The sequence below is a fragment of the Procambarus clarkii genome, chromosome 27 (assembly GCF_040958095.1).
Source record: "Procambarus clarkii isolate CNS0578487 chromosome 27, FALCON_Pclarkii_2.0, whole genome shotgun sequence".
NCBI classification, from domain to species: Eukaryota; Metazoa; Arthropoda; class Malacostraca; order Decapoda; family Cambaridae; genus Procambarus; species Procambarus clarkii.
The window spans coordinates 9,722,334-9,725,275 of NC_091176.1; the positions used below are offsets into that span (position 1 = coordinate 9,722,334).

Below are 2,942 nucleotides of genomic sequence, written 5' to 3' on the forward strand. Positions count from 1 at the left end.
CCGAAGTTCAACCCTCCGCAAGCACAACTAGGCGAGTACTCAATGCTCTCCTTAAAAGTCAGTCTCCAGAGCTTAAGAAGGAAAGACGCTGATTTGACCTTTCTTTCGGATCTGGTACCCACTAGCAGCGACAAAGACCAATCTCATTAATTTAACAAATACAAACTATATTCTATCAAAATTCCATTCTCGCAGGTGCGCTCGTTTTTGGAGGAACTGAGAAACTCTAATTTGCAAAATGACATTAATGCTACACATATTTTTTGGCTGAATTACTGCGTAGACACACGCAGCTACACACAGATACGGTAGTTTAACGTGCCAGTTGTTACTGATGATTGAGGCGGTGACGGACGGTCGAGGTAAAGGTCCATGGTAAGGTGTTTATACTCGGCAACAGTCTGGTTGACCTGTAATGGTGACCATTGCATATTATAGCAGTGCTCAGTACGCCTGACTGACCTGCAATGTTAAGCAAATGAAAGTTATTTGTGCTCATCAATGCGTCCTTCTGACCTGTGGTGCTGAAATTGTTATAGTACCAGAGCTCAGTGCGCCTGGCAGACCTACAGTGCTAAAAAATATATATTGTCAGTGCTCAGTGCGTTTGCTCAGCACTGTAGGTCAGCCAACGTATAATGTTATTGCTCAATACGTGTGACTGACTTACAGTGCTGTAAGATATATATATATATATATATATATATATATATATATATATATATATATATACATATATATATACATATATATATATATATATATATATATATATATATATATATATATATAATATATATATATAATATATATATATTGCCAGTGCTAAGTATACCGTTCATACACAAATCGGTTGATTGCTTGCCTAGTTGATTAATATATCAATTAACAAACTCACTAAATGAATTATTGACGAGCTGCTGTTTAACCAGAGCATATATTTACCTATTACTTGATGACTTGGACGTCTCAGGCCCCTTGATAAATTATGAGATCTCAACAGACCAATTTATTAAAAGCGTCACTAACTGTATATAGCCTTGCCAAGTGGCAGCTTTACTAGTCATTCGTTATCTACTTTAGTATGGAACTAAGCCGCTGTAGTAACTTACCGTTGAGGTCGACGAGGCTGTAGATCTCGACCACAGCGTTGGCCTGAGCCTTCACACCTGAGGTCACGCTGCTCTCAGTGTTTCCCATCGTTGACCGAGCGTCAGGGAGGGGGAAGATTCCACGTCAGAGGTCGTCCAGTTGGCTGTCAAGCCAGGTCAGAGGTTGTCAGGAAGAGGGGCTAAGCCAGGTTAGAGGGCGTTAGGAGGACGAGGGAGGATTTAGAGAACAGCCTGGGAGGTGATATCACCCGGTGGTCGACGCCATTTGTCGATCAAATTGTAGAGTGAGTGACATTAAGTCGACCATTAAGAGAAGTCTGTCGGAATACTTTGGCAAGTCCAGCCTCGTTATTGATGGGTCGAGGCCACCACACGTCATGGGAGATGTAACGACATCATTTAGATTTTGCCGGTAGTTCATTGGAGACTGGTCGATGGGACATGAGAGGGTCGAGGCGACAGTGAGAGGGTCGACGCGACAGTGAGAGGGTCGAGGCGACAGTGAGAGGGTCGACGCGACAGTGAGAGGGTCGAGGCGACAGTGAGAGGGTCGAGGGGACAGTGAGAGGGTCGAGGAAAGAGTGAGAGGATCAAAGGATGAGTGAGAGGATTAATCTAACGATTAATCTAACAATCAGAGAGTCGAGGAAACAGTGAGAGGGTTTAGGGTAGAATGAGAGGGTCGAAGGATGAGTGAGAGAGGGTCAATGGAAGAGTGAGAGGGGCTCTGGAAGTGTGAGAGGGTCTGGGGGAAGAATGAGAGAGTCGAAGGAACAGTGAGAGGGTCTAGGCAAGAGTGAGGGACTCTAAGAAATAATAAGACGTGTCGACATCCGTCTGAACAAGTGTCACTGTGATGACTCTTCAATAGAAACTGTTCTGACACTCAATAGATGGCGCTGGTAGGTGGCACAGCTCGGTCTCCACGGCGCTGTTCTTCCATACTTTGTACTGATGAAAGAGAATTTAAAATCAGTAATATTCACAACAGTCAACACAAACAATATGGTGGGAAAACATTATTGAGGAAAGGAAGAATTAAATGAAGCAACTCGAAAACAAAATATTCACGTAGTTTTCCATAGGACATTTTCAAGTAAGGGAAGGATGGAAATATCAGGGGGAAAGCGTCAAGCCATTACGACTATATAGCACTTGGAAGGGATCAGGATAAGGATTTGGGATGAGTCTCACCTGCAACCGACCTAGAAACAGCAACAGAATTTAATATTTTTCAAGTAAGTAATTATCAAAACAAGGCACTAAGCTGGGGAGACTATGTGACAAGTTTCAAGTTGTATTTATGTTTTGTTCATAATGTTGAAATATTACAGGAAATATTAAAGAAAAGGCAAATATCAGTGATAATATTTGTAAGCACGAGAATATATGATTACACGTCGTTGTTAGTGGTGGAGTGTAGTGTCTTGAAGAAGGAGGGAGGGAATTATCGGGGGAAAGCACTAAGCCATATATATATGCGGAAAATCCACAGAGAAATATGAAATGAGGTGAACGTTTCGGCTTTGTTAAAGCCTTTGTCAACACCAGACTGACTCATCTAGGTCTGACTCATGAGTCAGTCTGGTGTTGACAAAGGCTTTAACAAAGCCGAAACGTTCACCTCATTTCATATTTCTCTGTGGATTTTCCGCATAAAATGATCAGTGTTTTGTGATCGTCAATTACATATATATATATATATATATATATATATATATATATATATATATATATATATATATATATATATATATAGCACTTAGAAGGGCTCAGAATAAGGATTTGGGATGGGACGGAGGGAAGAAGGAATAGTGGCCAACCACTTGT

General features: G+C 41.3%; 1 protein-coding gene across 1 annotated transcript in view; it reads right to left on the reverse strand.

Moving 5' to 3' along the window:
* nan (transient receptor potential cation channel subfamily V member nanchung) overlaps positions 1–2,056 on the reverse strand; it is a 58,147-nt gene extending 56,091 nt beyond the window's left edge. The window contains exon 1 of the mRNA XM_069332317.1: positions 1,113–2,056. Within this exon, the coding sequence (XP_069188418.1) occupies positions 1,113–1,200 (88 nt within the window). The 5' untranslated portion in view covers positions 1,201–2,056. The remainder of the gene's footprint in view (positions 1–1,112) is intronic.
* Positions 2,057–2,942: the final 886 nt, after the last annotated feature.